Raw genomic sequence first — 21,283 nt, forward strand, 5'->3', positions numbered from 1 at the left:
CTTCCAAAGTGTTTGCACCGGCGGCAGCAGCAGCTCGGGTCCCTCATTCTTGCCGCAAGACGCCGGCCGTTCGCCCGCCACCCCAGGTTCCCGTTAAGCGCAGCCCCGCTCTCGCTGGACGGCGCAGACACGAAGATGGGAGGTCTCCGGGGGTTTCTCTCTCTCTCTCGCGCGCCCCTCACCACCGGGCTCGGTTGCTGGCCTGCCCGACGCTCGGATACTGCCACCACTGCTCCTCCCCGCTGCTTCGCTACGCACATATTTTCCGCCTCAGCCCGGCTCACATCACTTGGAGCCCGCAAAACGGCTGCCGTAAAGAACGCCAACAGATTCCAAGGCAGCCCTCATACGGCTTCATTTTCTCCCGGCGCCATGTTGTCTGACTGACGTGCTCTGACCGATGTGCCCTTTCGCCCGCACATGCGTGGAACGTCGGGCAGAGCCGCTCTCTACCACGTATTTGCTGCACGTCGGTCAGGGCTCATTTATCTGTATTGATTTACGGAGCTGTGGTAGAAAGTACTGGATGTTTGTTGACAATTGAATGGGAGAAAAACTTTCTATGAAGGTGAGCATTTCATGGAAGTCACATACGTGGATTGATGTCATCCTGATGGTGTTGACCAAAAAGTGATTTACGGAGCTTTCTAGGAAAATTCTAGAGCTTTGAATGGCAGTTCTGTGCACCAGCAAGCCAAGTAGCTTCCCTCAGTTTTAGTCTTCTGCAGTAAGTGTCAGGTGCGTGTTTCTCAGCAGCCTGATTCTTTACTGTTTACTTCTTTAAATGAGCATTTCTTGTTTTTCCCTGTTTTCTTCTTTTTAGCATGCATTTATCTCTTCCCTGAAGTCTAGTTAGACTTTCATCATCCCAAGTTTTCTTTTTATTCAACTTTTCAGCCTCAGGCCCATTTTTATTTGCAACCTTGGGCAGACTGCTGTCAGTTCCCTTCTTTTATTTGGTTATCTTCCTTGAAAGCAGTCATTTCCTCTTGATTTTGCATCATTCGTTTTTCTAGCAATGTCCGAAAAAACCAGCAACTTCAAAAAGAGCCCAGAATGCGGTTAGAAGGTATTCATCATTGACCATCACGAGACCTCCTGTAAGTATTTGAGTGAGGTTACAATGTTGCCAACTGCAGCATTTGTGCAAGGATTTCTTTGAAGGCCCTCACGATCTTCAAGTAGAGACAACTGTTTTACCTTGAACTGAAGAAAAAGTAGTCCAGTTCCACTGAACTGAAATTAAAGCCACCGAAGCACAAGGATCACAGAGCTGCATTTCCTCTGGAGGCAAGAAGCTGCCAAAGGAGACAATAGTTCCTTCGGTGCTGAAGCCTCTGGCTTGGCCTGGGAATTGTGATAGGTCTTGATCTTCCAGCTTGTGCTGAGAAATGGGCTCTGAGTGACTGACTGCAGTTCTAATGACAAACTGCTCTGAAAGAAAGAAAAGGCCCCTCGAAAGAAAAGGACCATTCCCTGTACGTACCCAGATCAGTCCAGATTCCTGGGTTTTGCCTCCCCTCCAGCATATGGAGACAAAGTTTTACTGCCACTGCCACTTAACACGAGGTGCCACCTGTAGTCCCTCAGTATTTCTCTGTCTCCAGCAGATGGTGGAGGTGCAAAGTCTGCAGTCTGAGTTACAAAAATAAATTATATAGTATAGACTGCAGTTTTCAGCAGTGTTGGCCTCCCAGGGGGGTTGCTAGGTCCTTATGGGGCCATCCCCCCTGGTGTTTGAGGTAGACGAGCAGGGGGTCGGGGACCTTTTTATAGCACACTCCCTCTTTTTTTTGCTGGACAGGGCTGAAAGCCAGGGGGACGGAAGGAGCCTGCAGCCATTCTTAAGGGAAATGCTTTCTTCTTTATTTGTTAAAGTTTTAGTTTAAAAAAAAAAAAAAGTAAAGAGGAAGGAGATTTTTCAGAGCAGTCGGGGGTTGCTGTGAGAGAGCCCATTTCCAATCCTGGCTCTGCTACCTTCTCATTCGGGCGACTGTCTGTTTCTCCCCGTTCCTCAAACACCTTTTTTTTTTCTCCCTGCCTGGTTCTGTTCCATCTCCCTGCCCAGTGCCGACTTCATTGCCATGTGGGATGGCTTGCACAGCTTGTGGAGACGCGCATGCACATCTCTTGCACGACGGGCTATGCTCCTGTTGCCTCCCCTGTGAGGAGGGCCCTTTGGGGAGCACAGCAGGGGAAAAGTCGGCCAGGCACCGTGAGCCTGGGAGGCTCTCGCCAGTGCAACAGGTTTCCGGTGGTCCCTTCCTGCTGAGTGCAGGAACAGCGGCCATTTTGGAAAATTCAGGACTCCTGCGCTGGCCATGGAGGGGGACAGGGATTTCCCTCTTCCTTTATCTCCAGAAGTAGGCACCTCTAGGGGGGGCCAGATGCCAAGGGGGCCCCACTAGGAAGTGAGGACCCAGAGGAAGACTCAGATTCCTCTTCTACCTTCTCTTCGGATTTTATGCTTTTACTACACAAGACCTATAAGGCCAGGAAGTCTGCGTGATGCAGACCTCAAAAGGAGGCTCCTGTAAGGTCGGCAAAGGGGATCCAGGTTCTCCAGGAATGTGGGGGCCACAAGGGTCAGGCGACTCCTAAGGGCCAAGGGGCCATCGCCTGCTGCGGACAGTTCCTCCGACACTTCTGAAAATGATGATTGACAGGGGCAGGACTGTAAGGGGTCTGATCCGTGTGTGGTGAATCATGACCCGGATCAGGTGTTATCAAAGAGCTCAGCTCAGAGATGATCCTAAGGTGGTACGATTGTTCCACATGGAGGAGCTGAGTCCTCTCATACCCACAGTTGTGGAAGAACTGGGCATAGAGATCCTTCGAGAGGGTTATGAATTGGTAGCAGTGGACCCAGTCATGGGTGACTTCCGGGGTCCAGCCAAGTCTTTTCCTTTTCATAAGTCGGTTAGCACTTTACTGTTCAAAGAGTGGGATACTCCAGACACAGGTTTAAAGGTCAACAGGGCTATGGATAAGTTATATCCGTTGCTGGAAGGTGTGCTTGACCTTCTCAAGGTCCCGAAGGTGGATGCCTCAGCCTCCGCAGTTACCAAGAAGATGAATATTCTGGTTGCCGTTGCTACAGCTTGAAGGACCTTCAGGGATAGGAAGCAGGAAGTGCACCTCAAGAAGATTTTTGAGGTTTCTGCCCTTGGTGCTCAGGCTGCTATATGTAGCATTTTTATGTTGAGAGCAGGATTTTGCTGGGTGCAGCAGTTGTAGATGGACAAGTCTTTATCTAAATCTGAGTCTTTACAGGCAGAGCGGCTGGAAGCTGTTGTGGTGTTCAGTGCAGATGCATTGTATGATCTTCTTAGGACCTCTTCCAGGATTATGATGTCGGTGGTTTTGACCCGGAGACTCCTCTGGTTAAGGAATTGGTTGGCCAACGTTTTCTCCACGTCGCAATTCGGATCTTTGCCCTTTAAGGGGAAATTGCTCTTTGGTAAAGACTTGGAGGAGGAGATCAAGTTCCTTGGTGAGAATAAGTTTCATAAGTTGCCAGAAGATAAGCCAAAAGGGAAGGGCTCTTTTCTTCCTTGTTCCCACTTCAGAAGAAGTTGAAGATTTCAGGCGTCCAGACTACCAGGAACTACTCCGAGGCAGTTCTCGGGCAGACAGCAGTCCTGGACTCAGTCTTTTCATGGGCGTCTGTCTGGTAGAGATGGCTCTTCCCAGGGAGGAAGTGGAACCAAATCATCCCAATGATGCGAGGCCAGTCCACTCCTCTGTTCCAGTGATAGGGGGCCGTCTGGCTCTATTTTACAATGAGTGGATCAAAATCACGTCAGATCAGTGGGTCTTAAGTGTGATAAAACAAGGTCCCCCTACCTCTGGAGTTAAAGGAAGAGGGAAATCTTGAGATACTGTGGACAATCCTTCTGCCAAGTTCCATCAACTTCAGGCCATCTATCTTTGAGGAGCTTTAAAGGCAGTTGCTCAGCACAGTGCTGAGTGATAGCCATCAACTAGCTTGACTTGGTACTTTAAAGATCGTGTAAGCAACCTGCTGACAAGGCAGTTGCTCAGCACCTGAATATTATCAAGTGGCAGGCATCAACCAGCTCAACTCGACTCTGTGCATTGAGTAACTCTCCTATTGTTTGTTTATTTTATTTCTTTATTGGGTATATATTCTTCTGCCTCATGTTAAAAGGACCCTGTAGTGAGTTATAGTACATACAAAAAAATCTCTAAAGTTAAATATAAAAGAAAGTAACAAATCCCTAACACTATCCTCACCCCTCTTCCTCCTATATCCACAAAAGCCCATTCAAAATCAGCATTACTACAATCTTATTCTGCTTCTCAAACATAAAAGGCCCCTAACCCAATCCTATATCAATTCCAACCTAACTCAAAAGCTAAAAACTCAGCTGTCCGTCCTATAGTTATTACAGCCTAGGATTTACTCCAGAAAAGCTTTGCAAAGAACTAAGCCTTTAAATCATTTCTGAAAGAAGCATAATGAGATACAACTCAAAAGTTTAGTGGAATATCATTCCAAAGTATAAACCCCACTAATCTAAAAGCAGGTTTACAAGTTAAAACAAACGTAGCTGCTGAAGGTGTGGGTATCACCAAAAGAGTGGAAGAGTAGCCTAGCGGTTAGCACAGCAGGCTTTGAAGCAGGAAAACCAGCATTCAAATCCTGCTTCTCCCACGGATGCTCCTTGTGACCTTGGGCAAGTCAATTTACCTTCCATTGCCTCAGGTACAAACTTAGGCCTGGATTTGAATCCCGGTGGTAATGGGGGAGGGGCGAAGCAGGGGCGGGCCTGTGAAAGCCGGCAGCGATCGAACCACCGCGGTGTTATCGCTGCTGGCTTTCGCACCCAATAGCACCACCGTGAAAGGTGGTGCTATTCGGCGTGCTACTGGCGGCGATAACGGGTCTTACCTTATCACCGCCAGCGAAGTTACTGCCGCGTCTGCCCCGATTCCTCCTCTTCCAGCCCCGACTTCATCCCTATCAAGCTATCACACGCGAAAAGAGACTTTTCGCGTGCAATACGGATAGAAAATGACCCCCTTAGATTGTGAGCCCTCTGAGGCAGAGAAATATCTACAGTACCTGAATGCAACTCACCTTGAGCTGTTGTGAGGAATGGAAATTTAAGCCAGTGATGCGAGGGGATCAGTAAATCTGCTTATTAAGGACCCCTTCCATTAAGACCTCTAAGTTATAGACCTCTAAGTTATAGTCACAATTTTAAACTAAATTCACCATTTAGCAATAAGTGCAGCCTTTCCAAAATAGGGGTCATATGATCTCTCAGCTTAGCATTTGTCAGCATTTTCCTGTTGTGTTTTGAAGGAGTTGAAGTTTTATAAAAGCAATTTGAGGTAACCCTTTGTACACAGAGTTGCAGTTATCCATCCTACTGGTAATTAAGTCATGAATAATCATAGACAGATCTGATTTAGGCACAAAAGACGTAACTTAAACGTGTGTCAAAGCTACAACACACAATCTTACCACAGGTGAAATTTGAGAATTCAAAACTGGTGTCTAATGCAACTCCTAGGCTATGAATAGTCTCCCTAGGTTTAAGCTCCACACTCATGAGAGAAGGCAAAATAGTCAAAGCTCTCTCCCTCCTAGATAGCCACAATACCTCAGACTTAGAAGATGGCAACCAATTAGCCACAACTTCCAAACATTGATTAAGTACAGCAATTACTGATACCTGATCCTTTCCCACTGAGAAACACAACTGAATGTAATCTGCACAGACACAACATGCAGTACCATAACTCTGTCAGTTCGACCAGTGCAACCATATAGATATTAAACAAAGCCAGGGATAATAAAGAACTCTGAGACATCCTGTAAGAAAGAGGTCAGCATGGAGAATTCCCATCCCAGCTGATACAGTACCCCCATCCAAAAAAAATGATTTGAACTACTTCAAGGGCATAACCTCATTGTGTGTAAACTGTAACTGCTGTACCAATAACTGATGATCTGCCATGTCAAAGGCTGTGAACATAGCTAATAGGTCAAGGAGAGTATCCTCACCCCTGTCCACATACCTTTGCCTTCACATATCATTCATCAGCACCAACACTGACTCTGTCCCACAACCCTGGCAGAATCTCAATTGATGCATATGAAATGAGGTTTTCCTCAAGAAAATCTGAGAACTGCAAGTACACTACTTTTCCATTAATTTACTCCAAAAAATGGGGTTTGAAATAGGGCAATAGTATTGTGCAATGAAGCATCCAAGCCCTTTTTCTTAAAATCTGTCTAATCACTGCCCTTTCCACCTGGCTGCATTCACTTACAGACTTATTGATAAGAACATAAGAAATTGCCATGCTGGGTCAGACCAAGGGTCTATCAAGCCCAGCATCCTGTTTCCAACAGAGGCCAAACCAGGCCACAAGAACCTGTCAATTACCCAAACACCAAGAAGATCCCATGCTACTGATGCAATTAATAGCAGTGGCTGTTCCCTAAGTAAACTTGATTAATAGCCGTTAATGGACTTCTCCTCCAAGAACTTATCCAAACCTTTTTTGAACCCAGCTGCACTAACTACATCCTCTGGCAACAAATTCCAGAGCTTAATTTTGCGTTGAGTAAAAAAGAATTTTCTCCGATTAGTCTTAAATGTGCTACTTGCTAACTTCATGGAATGCCCCCTAGTCCTTCTATTATCCGAAAGTGTAAATAACCGATTCACATCTACTCGTTCAAGAACTCTCGTGATTTTAAAGACCTCTATCATATCCCCCCCTCAGCCATCTCTTCTTCAAGCTGAACAGCCCTAACCTCTTCAGCCTTTCCTCATAGGGGAGCTGTTCCATCCCCTTTATCATTTTGGTTGCCCTTCTCTGTACCTTCTCCATTGCAACTATATCTTTTTTGGGATGCGGCGACCAGAATTGTACACCATATTCAAGGTGCGGTCTCACCATGGAGCGATACAGAGGCATTATGACATTTTCCGTTTTATTAACCATTCCCTTCCTAATAATTCCTAACATTCTGTTTGCTTTTTTGACTGCTGCAGCACACTGAGCAGACGATTTTAAAGTATTATCCACTATGATGCCTAGATCCTTTTCCTGGGTGATAGCTCCTAATATAGAGCCTAACATCGTGTAACTATAGAGAGGGTTATTTTTCCCTATATGCAAAACCTTGCACTTGACCACATTAAATTTCATCTGCCATTTAGATGCCCAATCTTCCAGTCTTGCAAGGTCCTCGTGTAATGTATCATAATCCGCTTGTGATTTAACTACTCTGAATAATGTTAACCATTTTCTTAATAAATGAAATTCCTATTGCCCTATATATTTGTCTTGATTAGAATGTATTCTACTGAGAAGGGACTGCCTCTTTTATGTTTTTGCACAGTGTTGCTATGCCAAGTAGTATTATAAAAATAAGAAGTAGTAATAACTAGGAAGAAGCATATATGTTTACACATGTTTTCAGAAAGGAGCTCCTCTCAGTTTAAAAGCCACCACTGGTGTCTCTTGTTGCTGTAAGGTGCAGAGAGCTGTGCCCAGGTGCTGACCTGGATCAGAACATCAGGGAATGGTGACTTTTCTGTGGCACACCAGATCAGATCTGAAGGCACACTGGTTGGAAAATACTGGGCTACCTTCTGGGTGATTGTGGAGGATCTGTACTCCAGCCTTGTCTAGCACTTTTAGTAGAAATGAAGTAATTTTCCTTCTATGTGAGATAGACTTGAAGGGGGTTCTGAACCCACCCCGTGGTTTGCTCCAAGGTTTGGGAAACTTGCAGAAAGAAGATACTCTTCACAGTAAGGATGGTATCCAGGAGTTGCTATGGGCCACTAATGATGAGACTGGTCAAATCTCCCATGTGAGTAATCATGGGAAATACTCCCTTTCAAAAGTGGTTTTAGGTTAGGGCATGAAAAGTACATACAGAGATTGTATTTTCAAATCTGTTTGTACCCAGTACAGACATACCCATATGCATGCCGACTATATTTTCAAAAGGAAACTCGGCAAGGAGTTTCCCTTTGAAAATGTTTGCAGTCCAGTGGGGAGACTGATTTATTGCCTTGGTACACAGTCCTGATGAGGCTTAAGGACAACCTTCCTCTTCACCTTGCCTGGGCCATGGGCCTCCTGATACAGGGTACAGTTGTCATAGACGACCATTCGCCATTTTATATTAATGGCTAGGTTCTTGAAAGGGCGCACTTGAGAATGAAGGGCTACTCTTCTTCGATATTTTCCATTCTTTTGAAGACTCCTAAGAGTTCTACTTCACTGGCTTACATTAGAATCTGTTGCATTTTTGAGGACTTTCATAGGAATTGTTTCTTGTCGCCATAGCAATCTGATGTTCTTAGCATCTTAGCCTTTCTTCAGCAGGGTTTGGATAAATGCCTAGATTTGAATTCCTTAAAAGTTCAAATTGCAGCTATGGTCTGTTTATAGAGGGAAGATTTGTGGGATGTCAGTAGCGGCTCACCCAGATGTGATCTGATTTTTGCGTGGAGTCAAACTGCGACCTCCTTTTCGGCCATTGGTTCCTCACTGGGATCTCAATTTGGTGCTGAAAGCCTTAGTTGTTCCTCCTTTTGAACCGCTGAAGAATATTACCTTATGTGATCTTACCCTCAAGGCAGTTGTCTTAGTGGCTATTTGTTTAGCAAGGCGTGTTTCTGAAATCCACATGCTCTCTTGTAGGGATCCTTTTCTCATTATTAACACTAATTCTCTATTCTTTTGTCTGGTGCCCTCTTTTTTGCCTAAGGTCTTGTCGCCATTTTATTTGAATTGAATGGTTACACTTCTGAACTTTTCAAGATCAAGGGGAGAATAGGTTCTTATGTGTTTGGATGTTTGTCGTATCCTCCTCCGGTACCTTGAAGTGTCTAATTCTTTTCATAGATCTGACAGATTATTTGTGCTTTGGGTGACGTGGCCTCCAAGAAGATGATTGCATGGTGGTTTAGAAATATGATATCTTCAGCGTTTTTGCTTAATGGATGCAAAACTCCTGAGGTAATCTGGGCTCATTCATCGAGAGCACAGTCTTCCTCCTGAGCAGAGGCTTTTGCTGTTGCACCAGAGAATATTTGCAAGATGTCTACTTGGTCATCTTTGCATTCTTTTGCCACACATTATTGGTTGGACATCTATGCTAAAGAGGACGTTGCCTTTGGGGCCAGTGACCTTAGAGCAGCCCTAATTTCCACCCTCACTAGGTAGTGGGGCTTTGTTATTTCCCATCTATTAGGACTGGACTGCTTTAGCAGGATAAAATGGAAGGAAAAAATTTTACCTGTTAATTTTCTTTCCAGGAATCCTGCTACACCAATCCAGGACCCTCTTAAGATGTTGGACCTCTCTGAAGTCATACTAGGTGTGCGACTCAGTTCTCTGTATCTTGTATATATTTTTCAGACTCTTCAGAGTGCAAATTCTTTATGTTGCTTCCTATCATATCCTGTTCCTGTACTTGCATTCCTAATGTTCTGGGACAAGTAGGTTAACGCATAAGAATTTCATATTTTTAAATTGGGAATGTCTTGTAAGTTATCTCATCTGTAACTTCTTGTAGTTGGTTCTCTGTTATGACATAGTGATACTGACTTCTTCCTGTGCTGAACCACCTATATTCTGCTGTCATTACTATGTATATATGTTAAATAGTGGTGTGATGTCACTGGAGAAATTAGTGTGCTCTGCCTCCGTCTGCTGGTAGAGGGACACAACCCACCTGTTAGGATTGAATTGGTGTAGCAGGACTCCTGGAAATGAATTTAACAGGTAAAACTGTCTCCTTTTGTTCAATGGTGGGATTTACAGCACTTGACTTAATAGAAGGCCCAAAGACTCAACAATTTTTAAAAAGTAGTAATGAATCAACTGGAAGGATGTCCAAACTTTTGCACATGCCATATTCACTTTTTATTATTTTCAATCTGTTACAATCAGCAAATAGTAATTTTGCATTCAAATTTGCAGAAAGATGTGCTTCATTTTTGTACCATTTAGAGCTGAGGTAGGCAACTCCAGTCCCAGAGTGCCACAAATAGGTCTGCTTTTCAGGACATTCAGGGTGAACATGCATGAGGTGTATTTGCATATCGTTTCTTTTTCTGGCACAGTGTGAGTAGTTTATAATCAAGTATACCAGGATTCAGAGGGTACACCTGAAACAGATTGGATATGCTATAGTTTATCTGAAATGTTTGATGTTTATGCTTCAGTTTTAATTTGAATTGTCAAATTTGGTTCTACCATTCCAGAGCCCAGTAGCTACTGTAACTACAGTATTTGCACTTTAAGCTAAAAAAAAATATCCTTTCTTTCAGGTACAGAGCCCAGGGAATAAGTGCAGAGAAATCCATTAACTCTACCTTCTACCTGCTGCTGGATTTGATCACATTCTTTGATGAGTATCATGCTGGGCAGGTGGACAGAGCTTTTGATGTATGTTTCAGAAACATTGTTTGATTTACTAATAATCTTGTAAAACAAAGTATTGTCTAAGCCAGGATTAAGCAACTCTTCTTGGAGTGCCCCAGCAAGGATGGTTTTCAGGATATCCACAATGAATATGTGTAAGGTATATTTGCATGCACTGCTTCCATTGTATGCACATCTATCTCATAGATATTCATTTTGGATGATCTGAAAACCAGACATGTTTGTGGCATTCCAGGACTAGAGTTGCCTACCATTGGCCTACACTAAGAGCTTGATTATGCAAATTATTTTTGGCCTCTAAAGAGTAAGTAATGAAAAAAGAACCAAAATAGTCCCTGTCATCAAAGCAAAAGACCTTTGGCTAAAACCAGATATGCAGGATCTAGGATAGATTTTTCTAATTGAAAGTAAATACTTTTGTGAACCAGAATTGCTACTCCATAGCTTTTTGTTGTCCCTTGTGTGCTAAAAACTTGTCACCCAGCATTTCTGCAATTTTATATGTTCTTTTTCTAACATGTGTTTCATGAGAATGCTAGTTTACGGCCCAAATGATGAAGATATGACAGTACTTTTCCTTCTTAAGTGGTGTTTCCAGCCTTGTTATATTCCACGTTACCATTTTTATTTGGGTCCCCGTCCCATATTTCAGAAGCAATTTGCAGCTAAATAAATAAAGGGCTCTTCTATGTCCCAGTACGAGCAGAAGGCCCCCGAATACCAACATTTACCAAAATCCTGACATACCCTAGCAATATAGGAGAAGGATGTGCTCATAATGCATGTTCCCCAACTTCCTCCAACTCCCCCCATTTCCCATCCTCTCCCCTCTTCCCCTCCTCCAACTCATCCTGCCCCCACCATCCCCTTCCCTCCCTCCCTTTACTCCCAGCAAAAAAACCTGACAACTGAACCCAAATAGCACACATTTAAAGGAGAGCAAGAGATACTTAGTAATGTGTTCAGGTGCTACCTGCTAATCCCCAAATCAAGATTTCTATTAATGACTTAATATCGGTCTAGAAAATAAGGTAACTAGTATTAAATTTACCCCTGAAACTGAGGTGAAAAGTCTTAACATCCAGTCCATCCCATTGGTCATCATTTTACCAAACACAATCCAAGTTCTTCCTGTACCATCTGAAATCCAATGAGTCATGTACGAATATGGTGCCTGGTTGTCACACTGATCCTCGCTGCATCCACATAACAGAATGGCAAAAGCAAGCACCACTCTCAAATTGCACACCACATCCTTAGAGCAGGAAGCAAAAACAAAAAAATCAACAGTAATTCTTGTAACTTTGTCTGCACACTGCAACTTTGTTGAACCTTGGAACTTAGTCAATTGGCATTACTAGATTCCATTGGATCAAAACTACTACTGTTCACATGTAAATGGGTGTCTATATATAGCGTTGCCCTACAGGTCATCTGAGGTGCACTGCACTTCACGTACGTTAACTGCATCTGTGGAATCGAAAACCTGGGCAGAATTCTTGTGCCACACCTGTAATTTAGCAGGCTATTGAAGCTCAAACTTCACCTGTTTCTGAGCCTACATCACACATATCAGTGAAAACTCCTTCCACCTTGCAGAGATCCGGGTAGAGAAATCCTGGAACGTTTGGACACACTGAGCTTAGTAATGTAACTTTTTTTCTTAAAATAGGCCTGCAATAAAAGTACTTTCTGGGAATAGTTAAGAATTTTCAGAATGACCACGTGCAGTTTTTCTCGGCCAGCCATCCTACCACCAAGCCTCAATCACTAGCTTGCCCTGAAGCTCCACAAGGCCCAGTTCTGACGGAAGTCATGTTTCCAAAAGGCTCACCAGCGAGTGATCGGTGACTGACTCCAGAATGCCCACCAGTGTGTTTATTTCTGCAAGACCTGCCTGAATTTTAATAATGGGGTAATGTGTTATAAAAGCTTTTGCATGTATAGCTTGACAACCTTCCTTCACATCACATCCACAAACTTAGTTTTTCACTCACATATTTTTTGATATACACATAACACAACAGTTAATACAAAAAAACCCAAAGAGAGCAATTTTCAAAATCATTTCCATGAGAAAACATATTCCTCGCAGAAATAGACTCTTTGAATATTGCCTGCTCTCAGTGTAGGCAAAATTACTTATGTTAAACATTGTGAGTAATTTACCTTTTAACACTGTTTGTAATTTACTTTCATACAGGCCGATAACACAAAGAAACACGGGAGAGCGGGCGAGCGCAGGCCAGTGTCCTGTGCGCGTGATCCTGTAAATAAAAATATGCTAATTAGGGCCCACGGTAAAAGAAGGCTCTAGGGACACTAGAGCGTCCCTAGCGCCTCCTTTTTGACAGGAGCGGCGGCTGTCAGCGGGTTTGACAGCCAACGCTCAATTCTGCCGGCGTCGGTTCTCAGACCCGCTGACAGCCACAGGTTCGGAAACTGGACGCCGGCAAAATTGAGCGTCCGGTTTCAAGCCGCGGGCAGATTTTAAATTTTTTTATTTTTTTATTTTTAATTATTTTTAACTTTTGGGACCTCCGACTTAATATCGCCATGATATTAAGTCGGGGGGTGTACAGAAAAGCAGTTTTTACTGCTTTTCTGTACACTTTCCCGGTGCTGAGAGAAATTAACGCCTACCTTTGGGTAGGCGCTAATTTCTGAAAGTAAAATGTGCGGCTTGGCTGCACATTTCACTTTCTGAATCGCGTGGGAATAACTAATAAGGCCATCAACATGCATTTGCATGTTGTGGGCGCTATTAGTTTGGGGGGGGGGGTTGGACGCGCATTTTCGACACACTATTACCCCTTACTGAATAAGGGGTAAAGCTAGCGCGTCAAAAACGCGCGTCCAACCGCAGGTTAACAGTGCACTCTGCCGGAGCGCACTGTACTGTATTGGCCTGATAGTTTGGAGGCGTTCTCACAGATGGGGTTAGGTTGGGAGAGGCAAAACAATACGAGTAGTTTTGGCTAGAAAAAGCAGGCTCAGTTTCTGTGGGTATATTTTTCTAGGGATAATAAAGCAAAATTGCACACATGATTTTGTTTTGCTTATAGATGCAAACCCCATGGGTGCAAATTACCTTCAGAGTTTGCACCATTGCAGGCAGTTTGATTATTGCACCCAAAATGTTTAGTGTCTTCCTGACAGGCTGCAGGAATGGTGAGCAATGTAGGGTGTGACTAGGCCCTCCTCTTCCTTTCTAATTGTTGCTGGGTGAGTTAATGGATGAATACCCCAAATTTGAGTGAATTCAGTCCTATAAGGCAATTGTCAAAGTGATTTCTGCAGGTAAAAAGCATTTTACTCTTGGAAATCAGATTTGAAGATTGCCAACGTTGAATGCAACTAAAAGTACACATAATATGTATGTTTTACCTGCATTTGAGGGAGGTGTTCCCAGGGGCAGGGATTGAAATAATGCAGATATTTTAAAGTATTCACATTTTAGCGGGAAAAAAATATTCCGAGGACAAGCAGGATGGTAGTCCTCGCACATGGTTGACATCATCAGATGAAGCTCGGCACAGAACTTTGATCTCAAAGAATCATAGAATTTTCAAACATGCCCTGCTGAGCATGTGCAGCTGTAGTCATCACCCTGTCCCCTAGGCAGAGTCCCTCAGTCTTTTTTTTTTTTTTTTTTTTGCGGAGCTGTGTGTCTCACATTATTCAGCTTTGCTCTCTCTTCATAGTTTTTGCAAGTGATATTTTTTTTCTAGAGCTGCAGTTGTTTTCTTTCCTTTAACTTATGGTAGTTTTATCTCGTTTCCCTTTCTTCTTATTTCCTTTGTCTGCCAGCCACATGGTGGGCCTTAGTCGCTGTGCAGTCTGACAGAGTCTATATCTAGCCCTTTTTAAAAAAAAAATAAAATAAACTGCACCTACAGTTTAGTATCTTGTCCTCTCCTTTCTCTTTTTGTACCTTTGTCAGGTGCTGGTAGGACTGACTGAATACAGTCTGTGAGTGATCCATGTAGGCAGCTAAGCCCGGGGGCTTGCCTGAGCTCTACCTGGGCAGGGGTTCCATATTGCTTCATCGATTGATCTGCATCGATGGAGGTTCAGGCAATTCAAAGATCAAGGACACACTGTTCCTGGGCGGGGAGCTCATCCTCCCCATATTGAAAGGAACTAATCTCCATGGGCAGGAGCCCTGGATGATGTAGCCTCCCTTCCTGCTTGCCGGTGATAATAGCAGATTAAAATGGTGCTTCTCCCTCAGTGGCTTTACATATTTCAGAATTTACCTTTGAAATTAAAACATCAGGATTTGCTGTGCCTGGAAAAAGTGACGAGGGCCTATATTTGGCATGGCAAAAAGGCGCACATCCCGTTTAACCGCTTGAAGACCCAGTGGGGGAAGGGAGGCATGAGGGTCCCTGACCTAGGGCTCTATAATTTAGCCAGTAATTTAAGAGTAGCGCGAGACTGGTTGCTCAATGATGCTGCATATGTAAACCTCCAGGCGGAGAAAACTCTGGTTGCTCCTCTGGATTTGAGATATGTGAGCCAAGCTGCGCAGAAGAAACTGCCTTTCTCAGCCCCTCTCTCTCTTAATCACTCCAATTAGACACGCGTGGTTGACCCTTACCAAATCTTTAGCGCTGCCTTCGCTGTGTGCCTACTTGCTGCCTATCAAGGGTAATGCGGAGTTCCTGCCGGGCTCCCATTCAGCAGCTTTTCAATACTGGATTAGTCGGGGCATTGTACAATTGGGCCATGTATTAGACGAAGCTGGTAATCTGTTACCCTTGCAGGAATTACGAGATCTGTATGGCCTACCTGGCGTACAGTCTTTTCCCTATCTGCAGCTCCAACATTGTCAATTCTTTACCCCAACCCTCTCTGCAATCCTCAGTCTTTCAGAGTTTTGAGACTTTCATGTTATTAGATAAAAAAACAAATACCCTCATTATCATGTTATTATAAGCAGCTACAAACCCGGATGAGAATTGACCCTAGTTCGCTGTTAGCGGGCAGATGGAACACTGAGGGAATATTTAATGTCTCTGATACCATGATTAGATCCAGTTTCCTATCAATATATATCATCAACTGCTCTCTAGCCCAAGGAACCTTCCCTGATGATCTCAAAATGGCTTCAATCTCACCGCTCCTAAAGAAACCTAACCTTGACCCGAAGGACCCCAACAACTTCCGCCCCATAGCTAACCTCCCATTCATCGCCAAGATCATGGAAAAACTAGTGAACTCTCAACTCTCAGATTTCATTGAAGACAACAATCTTCTCTTCACCCCACAACACGGCTTCCGAAAAAATAGAGGCACAGAATCCCTCCTCACCTCGCTGACAGATCATATTTTAATGGGCCTTGATAAAGGAAATTCTTTCCTACTGATCTTGTTAGACCTATCCGCAGCGTTCGACACGGTCAACCATGCCATCCTCCTAAACCAGCTTTCGTCCATAGGAATCAGCGGCACCGTCCTATCCTGGTTCAAAACCTTTCTCAATAACAGAGGTTACAAAGTTAAACTCCAAAACAAAGAATCCTCAAGATTTGACTCTGTCATAGGAGTCCCACAAGGCTCTTCATTATCTCCGACTCTATTTAATATCTACCTTCTTCCTCTCTGCCAACTTCTCACCGACCTCAATCTAAAGTATTTCCTTTACGCAGATGATATCCAAATTATCATCCCCATCAAAGACACATACTCTAAAACTCTTGACTACTGGGAATCATGCCACCAGAAAATCAAACAATTACTAAACAGCTTACACCTCATCTTAAACTCATCCAAGACTGAAATCCTACTCATCTCTCCTGAAAACAATATCACTAATACTACTTTTCCTACCAACCTACCTACCACACAAGTTAGAGACTTAGGAGTGATAATTGACAACCGGCTAAACTTCAAGGCACATATCAACAAAACAACCAAAGACTGCTTCTATAAACTCCAGGTTCTGAAGAGGATAAGACCTCTTTTCCATGCTCAAGACTTCAGATCAATCATCCAAGCAGTCATTTTTTCAAAAATAGACTATTGCAATTCCCTATTGCTAGGTCTGCCCTCATCCTATTCCAAACCATTACAGATGGTTCAAAACTCAGCAGCCCGATTACTAACAGGCGCAAGAAAGAGAGACCACATATCTCCCATTCTGAAAGAGCTACATTGGCTACCCGTACACTTCCGTATCATGTACAAAGCCATATGCATCATCTTCAAAACTATTCATCAGCACATCTCCCTCGATCTACAAATCCCCCTCCAAGTATACAACTCGACAAGACCGACCAGAGATGTTCACAGAGGCGCCCTCAAAGTTCCCCCTGCGAAAATGACCAGACACATCACCTTAAGAGATCGTGCCACCTCCACAGCTGGCCCTTCCCTGTGGAATTCCATTCCTACAGACCTCAGACTGGAACCCTGCCTCTTAACTTTTAGGAAAAGACTAAAGACTTGGTTATTCAAGCAAGCTTTCCAAGACACAATCTAATAACACAATTCAAGGACACATTCCAAGGACTCCACAAAACTCTCAACCACTAATCATGCCTTTTGTACATAGCATTTAATTTATTTATACCGTTTAACCGTTTATTCTTTCCTATCTCTTCCTTCTTCTCCAAGTTCTGCTACCCTTGTTATTTGTAACTGCTCCTTCGGTCACCACAGCTCGAATTGATGTATTTAATGCACTCCCGTTCCATGTAAACCAGCAAGATATGTTTTCATGATTGCCGGTATATAAAAACCTTAAATAAATAAATAAATAAAATATCTTTAGTGTCACCTAACATGTACTTCCGTGTAATGCGGTATAAGTTTCTATGAAGGGCATACATCTCCACCACTCTTGCCTTTCACTCTGTTAGTTCCTTCATCTCTGTGTGGAAAGTGTAGGTGGGTGGAAGGTTCGCTCTCACATTTGTTCTGGGGATGCTGACATATTAAAAAGTTTTGGAATAAGATTGTACGCTATTTGACGGACCGTTTGGGCACAACCATAATACTTACATCACAGCTATTGCTATTTGACTGTATTCTACCCTCGTTGATGCGAGGCTGGGGTTTGCGCACTTTTGTCAAAAAGGCATGCTACGTTGGGAAGAAACATTTTACTAAGCTGGAAGGACCCATCCCTGCCATCCTTCTGGGCATGACGCAATCACCTACATTGGATGATGCAGATGGATTATATGACTTTGAAAGAATCCCCTGCTCTTCGGCGGCAGTTCCTGCAGATATGGGAAGCTTATATTCAATCCTTGCCGCATAGATCCAGAGGTTTGATCTTAAATAATTAATGGTATGCCCTACGAGACTCAAGTTATTGGTGCCCTCTCGTACCATTGTTATGCTTTGGTGGAAGGAGGGGGGGAGTGATGGGGGAAGGGTTGGGGAGGGGGAAATGCTGTGGGAGGGGGAAATGGAATGGTTATGATGACATTTTTGTAAGTTTTGATACGATAATCTGTGTGGATGCAAAGGAACCATGTATCCATTGCAGTGGTTGTAAAACAATAAAAGTGGTTAAAAAAAAGAAAAGAAAACTAATCGGAGAAAGTTCTTTTTCACTCAACACACAAACTCTGGAATTTGTTGCCAGGGGATGTGGTTAGTGTAGCTGGGTTTAAAAAAGGATTGGATAAGTTCTTGGAGGAGAAGTCCATTATCTGCTATTACTTAGAAAATAACCACTGCTATTACTAGCATCAGAAGCATGGGATAGACTTAGTTTTTGGGTACTTGCCAGGTTCTTATGGCATGGATTGGCCACTGTTGGAAACAGGATGCTGGGCTTGATGGGCCCTTGGTCTGACCCAGTATGGCATGTCCTTATGTTCTCTAAGGGTCGGATTTTAAAAAGGTTACTCGCGCTGGGCCTATAGGCCTGAGACGCGTGTAAGTCCCGGGGCTTTACTAAAGGGGTGGGAAGTGGGCGGTCCGGGGCCAGATCAGAGGCTCCAGGCACAGCGGCCATTTGCTGCTGTGCTTGGGATCCCGCGCCGGCAGTTGGCCGGTGCACGCAACTTGCACCTGCCTATGGGCAGGCGCAAAAGGTAAATTAAAGATTTGGGGGGGGGGGGGTTTAGAGTAGGGCTAGGGGGAGGAAAGGTTAGGGGAAGGCAGCGTGCAAGGTGCATAATTGTGCACTCCCTTGCGCACACATGTTATAAAATTGGGCGTACATGTGCGCCCGCCGGGTAACGCACACACATGTAGGCCGCGTGTGCTTCTTTTAAAATCTACCCCTAAGTGTTCTGATTTCACAAAAGATTAATAGTTGATCTAGATTACTTCCTTATTTCTTTGCCAACCAATGTCAAGTTATTCTGCGTAATCCAGCCCTCTAATTAGTGAGTTATTCTGTATAGTAAGAATAGAAAGTGGGATGGGATAAATGAGGCAGCAATAATAATCCAGCAAACTGAAAGGTTATTTTTAATAGCATATTTTACAGAATAAGGCTCTGGGACTGACTTTGGCCAAGTAGAAACAATATTAATTTTCCTAATACTGAAAAAAATATTTCTGCATAAAAACTAAATGAAATAGATTTTGTTGATACCTGTTCCTGTTGTTTTTGTGATATTCATGATGAAGGCACAATATAAAAGAAATAATTTTTGATTGTGTGTTTAATATATACAGATTATTGAACGTCTAAAACTAGTGCCCCTGAGCCAGGATAGTGTGGAAGAGCGAGTTGCTGCCTTCAGGAACTTCAGTGATGAAGTGAGTATTGATAGCTGGTGCCATAAGTGTATCTGAGTAATTCTTTAGATTAGCAACTAAAAATCTCAGAGACTAGAAGGGGATCTTTTACTGGGCAATTTCCAGAAGCCATTTACCCAGGTAAAGTGTCTGAAATTTGCCGAGTCCTTACCTAGCTTCAAAATACACTTGAACTTTTAGCCAGGTAAAAAGAGAAATAAAATGTGTAGATTACATTTGCAAATCTGCCCTTGTTGTTTTGTATGGAAAATGTACCTACAGAAAAATTTACTGGCCCTCCATTTCAGTTTGTGGAGTGCATTTGTTTTTAAATTAATGTTTTTGTCTTCTGTTCCTCCTGCATTTTTATAATCCAGTTTTGGTTTTATGTTGTATGTAATTTTGTTAATTTAGCTTCCATGGCCTTGTTATTTTGTAACTTGCGTTGAGCTTAATCAGTAAAGCTTGTAATAAATAAATGATGATGATAATAGGTACAAATCACTGTGGGTACTTTTTCCCCCGGGCAGTTTTCAAAGGGAAAGTATACTTATACTTTTTTTTTTTTTGAGACTTGGTGCAAATCACATGGGTAAAAGTACCTGCAGATTTTGCGTCAGTGCAGGAAGTTTTGAAAATTGCCCCCTTATTGATTTAATATAGCTCCATGTTATAAGTTTGATCTACCACTCTGAGAAGAGATTGGAATGGGTGGTGTAGTGAATATCCATCTGCACAACTTTGTGCACAGCCTATAATAAGAATAGTTACCACCCTGTGGTGGCTGGGAAAGTCATGAAGTCCATAGCTTTCTTATATTTTGTCGCTTTGTATGATAGAAGGCAGATGGATTAAAGCTTCAAATCAGCACTGATTTAAATTGTAAACTGTATACTTATCATATGTACCCACTGAAATATATCAACAATATAACTCCAGAGAAAGCAAAATTGCTTACCTTGTAATAGGTGTTATCCCAGGACGTAGTCCTCACATATGGGTGATGTCACTGACTGAGCCCTATCACGGAAAACTTTCTGTCAAAGTTTCTAGAAACTTTTGACTGGCATCCTGAGCCCACTGAGCATGCCCAGCAAGCCATGATCCCTCGAGTCACAGGGGTCTCCCTTCAGTCTCGTTTGTAGCAATAAACTTTAGCCAAAAATAAAACAAAATGTACCAGACCCAATTCCGCGGGGTGGCAGGTGGGTTTCGTGAGGACTACATCCTGCTGTCCTGGGATAACACCTATTACAAGGTAAGCAATTTTGCTTTATCCCAGGACAAGCAGGATGCTAGTCCTCACATATGGGTGATTAGCAAGCTACAGGCTGTGTCATCCTTGTATTGGACTAACAGCGTACAACTGGTGCAACAGGCACAACAGCTGGTGTACTGTTGGGAAAAATGAGGCAGCCTGAAATCACAGAAGGTTGGATGTGGAAGGAGTTGGGATCATACTGGAAACAAGTTCTGTAAGATAGATTGTCCGTAGGCTGAATCCTGTCATCCTTCCTTGTCCAGGCAGTAGTGAGCCGCAAAGGTGTGAAGAGAACTCCATGTTGCGGCTTTACATATGTCAGCTATTGGCACTGAACGATAGTGTGCTACTGAGGTTGACATTGCTCTTACTGAGTGCGCCTTACTCGCCCTTGGAGAGGAAGGCCTGCTTTTTCATAACAGAATTCTATACAATCTGCAAGCCAGTTAGACAGCGTTTGTTTGCCCACAGCTTTTCCAGATTTGTTTTTGTCAAAAAAAACAAAGAGCTGGGTGGATTTCCTATGGGCTGCAGTGCGATCTAAGTAATATGCCAGCGCATGTTTACAGTCCAAGGTGTGTAAAACCCTCTCTCCTTGGTGAGAGTGCGGTTTTGGGAAGAAAGTAGGCAAGATTATGGACTGATTCAAGTGGAATTCCGTAACTACCTTGGGGAGAAATTTTGGGTGTGTATGGAGTACCACTCGGTCATGTAGGAATTTTGTATAGGGTGAGTATGTGACAAGTGCTTGTAACTTGCTAACCCTTCGAGCAGATGTGATGGCTATTAAGAAGATCGTCTTCCAAGTGAGAAATATAACAGGAATCCATGGGTTCAAAAGGAGAACGCATGAGCCTCTTT

General features: G+C 43.4%; 1 protein-coding gene across 1 annotated transcript in view; it reads left to right on the forward strand.

The window, feature by feature from the left end:
* The window catches only part of NUP93 (nucleoporin 93), a 223,416-nt gene that overhangs the window by 182,547 nt on the left and 19,586 nt on the right, over positions 1–21,283 (forward strand). The window contains exons 19-20 of the mRNA XM_029608719.1: positions 10,338–10,455; positions 19,099–19,182. Coding sequence (XP_029464579.1) covers positions 10,338–10,455; positions 19,099–19,182 — 202 coding nt within the window. The remainder of the gene's footprint in view (positions 1–10,337; positions 10,456–19,098; positions 19,183–21,283) is intronic.

Source organism: Rhinatrema bivittatum, chromosome 7 (assembly GCF_901001135.1).
Source record: "Rhinatrema bivittatum chromosome 7, aRhiBiv1.1, whole genome shotgun sequence".
Taxonomy (NCBI): domain Eukaryota; kingdom Metazoa; phylum Chordata; class Amphibia; order Gymnophiona; family Rhinatrematidae; genus Rhinatrema; species Rhinatrema bivittatum.